The 2,183-nt window shown below is 46.9% G+C and overlaps 1 protein-coding gene across 1 annotated transcript; it reads right to left on the reverse strand.

Moving 5' to 3' along the window:
* Positions 1–356: 356 nt before the first annotated feature.
* On the reverse strand, positions 357–1,001 carry LOC135155237 (uncharacterized). Its single transcript, XM_064104145.1, has one exon. It carries the CDS (start codon positions 999–1,001, stop codon positions 357–359), a length of 645 nt encoding a protein of 214 aa, XP_063960215.1.
* Positions 1,002–2,183: the final 1,182 nt, after the last annotated feature.

The following is a 2,183-nucleotide window of genomic DNA, read 5'->3' on the forward strand; positions in this document are numbered from 1 at the left end:
GTGGGAGCAAGGACACAGCCTTGTTTCACTCCGTTTGAGACATGAAATGAGTCAGAGGTCTCACCGTTGTCCTGAACTCTTGCCAGCATGCCATCATGGAGCTGTCGTACGATGGCGATGAACTTTCTGGGGCAACCATACTTTGCCATGATTTTCCAAAGACCCTCTCTGCTAACAGTGTCGAAAGTCTTGGTAAGATCGACGTAGGTGGAGTAGAGGTCAGCATTCTGTTCTTGACACTTCTCTTGTAACTGTCTAGCAGCAAACATCATGTCAACAGTGCCACGTGCTTTTCGGAAGCCACATACCCGGCCGGAACATAACTCACAAAAGCTCTAGCAATAGGGCACCCAGAATTAACCACCATGTACCATCCACACTAATGAGTGCAGCACAGGTAAGGCGCTGGATGCTATCCCAGTATTCAAGGAACAGAGTTCCTCGCCTGTCGCCCATAGAGATCTAGGAGTTTGTTGAAGACGGAATGTGACAGCAGAGAGCTTCGAAATGATAAGAAACGGTCCAAGCCATCGGGGTTCCAATTTTGGAGATACTCCTTTTTTCCTATTTTTTTTTCTGAGCCACACATATTGCCCCACGTCGAAGTCAGCATCGGATGCCCTCCTGTTGTATATAGTGCGTTGTCGGCTTCCAGCATCCTTTCTTCTTGCTTTTTCATGTACTGTCCGTAGTGTATCTCTGAGTTTGAAGGCGTAGTCAGTATTTACGTCTTCATCTAGTGGGGTGGGTGGCATTACCAGATCTATTGGTAAGGTGACTTCTCTTCCTAGCATAAGCATGTTCGGAGTTTCTCCAGTGGACTCTTGAGGACTGCTCCGGTATGCTGCTGTGGCAAAGGGGATATATTTATCCCAGTCACGCTGATGCGACTCTGAATCCATCATAGAGGCAACCGTGTTGAGGAGGGTCCGATTAAATCTTTCAACGAGGCCATTGGATTTTGGGTTATAGGGCGTTTTCCGAGTATTCTTTACACCCATTAGGCGGCATTCCTCTTTGAATACATCCGACTCGAAGTTTCGGCCCTGGTCAGAATGAATGACTGGTGGGACTCCTTCACTAGCTTTTCTGCCACGGTGTGGGTTCGTTCATCAGGTATAGCAAATGCTTCCATCCATTTAGTGAAATAGTCCCCAACAATTAATACATATTTATTGCCATTCGTAGATTCTGGTAACGGACCAAGGATGTCTAGGGCTATACGGTCCGTTGGAGATCCACTTATTTGTTGTTGCAAGGGTGCTCTGCTGTGTACTCCGCTAGCTTTCCTTTTTGCACAGATGTCGCACTGGCGTATTCCAGATCGGAAATCTTCTGTCATCCCGACCCAGAAATACTTTAATCGTGCTCTCTCGAGGCACTTCTTGATGCTGAAATGGCCTGCGGTAGTAGCAGAATGCATTTCTTTCACCATCCCATGTACCATGGCTCGGGGCACAACAAGTTGCCACCTGATTATTTTCCCATTACTTGACTCCCACCTGCGGTAGAGCACTTCATTCTTGATATGTAGTGAATCCCAGTATTCTAAGAGACGCTTAGCTACTCTTGGCCAGGCAGATGTTTGTGCATCGCTTGGTTTCTGCCCATCCAGTTTGGCCTGTACTACCGGCTTGATCCCGACGTCACTTCTCTGTAGGTCTTTGAGTTCTGTTTGTTCTTCCTCAGTATCAACTGATAATATCCGTACTTGTTCTGGTTCTGAGTCTGGTTCGCTATCTTCACGCCCGCACTGCTTACATGGTCGTCGGGACATACTGTCTGCATTACTATGGTTCCTTCCAGGTCGGTGAATGATGTCCATGTCATACTCTGAAATAACCTCAAGCTAGCGGGCAAGTTGTCCGGCAGGTTCTTTGAAACTTGTCAACCACCTAAGAGATCCGTGATCGGTTCTCACAGTGATATGGCGCCCATACAAGTACTGGCAATTTTTTTTCAAGAAGATGACGATGGCAAGTAATTCCTTCCTAGTGACACAATAGTTTATTTCAGTTTTCTTGAGTGTCTTGCTTTCGTATGCAATTACTTTCTCTTGCCCATCCTGGATCTGAGACAAGACTGCACCTACTGCAAAATCACTAGCATCAGTGTCCAAAATCAGCTGTCCATCGGGGTCAGGGTATGCTAATATCGGCGAGGTGGTGAGTCTTTCCTTAAGC

This window comes from Lytechinus pictus, chromosome 8 (assembly GCF_037042905.1).
Source record: "Lytechinus pictus isolate F3 Inbred chromosome 8, Lp3.0, whole genome shotgun sequence".
Lineage (NCBI taxonomy): Eukaryota > Metazoa > Echinodermata > Echinoidea > Temnopleuroida > Toxopneustidae > Lytechinus > Lytechinus pictus.

Coding starts and splice junctions, on each gene's coding strand:
- LOC135155237 (XM_064104145.1), bottom strand. CDS start 1,001: ATGGGTGTAAAGAATACTCGGAAAACGCCCTATAACCCAAAATCCAAT.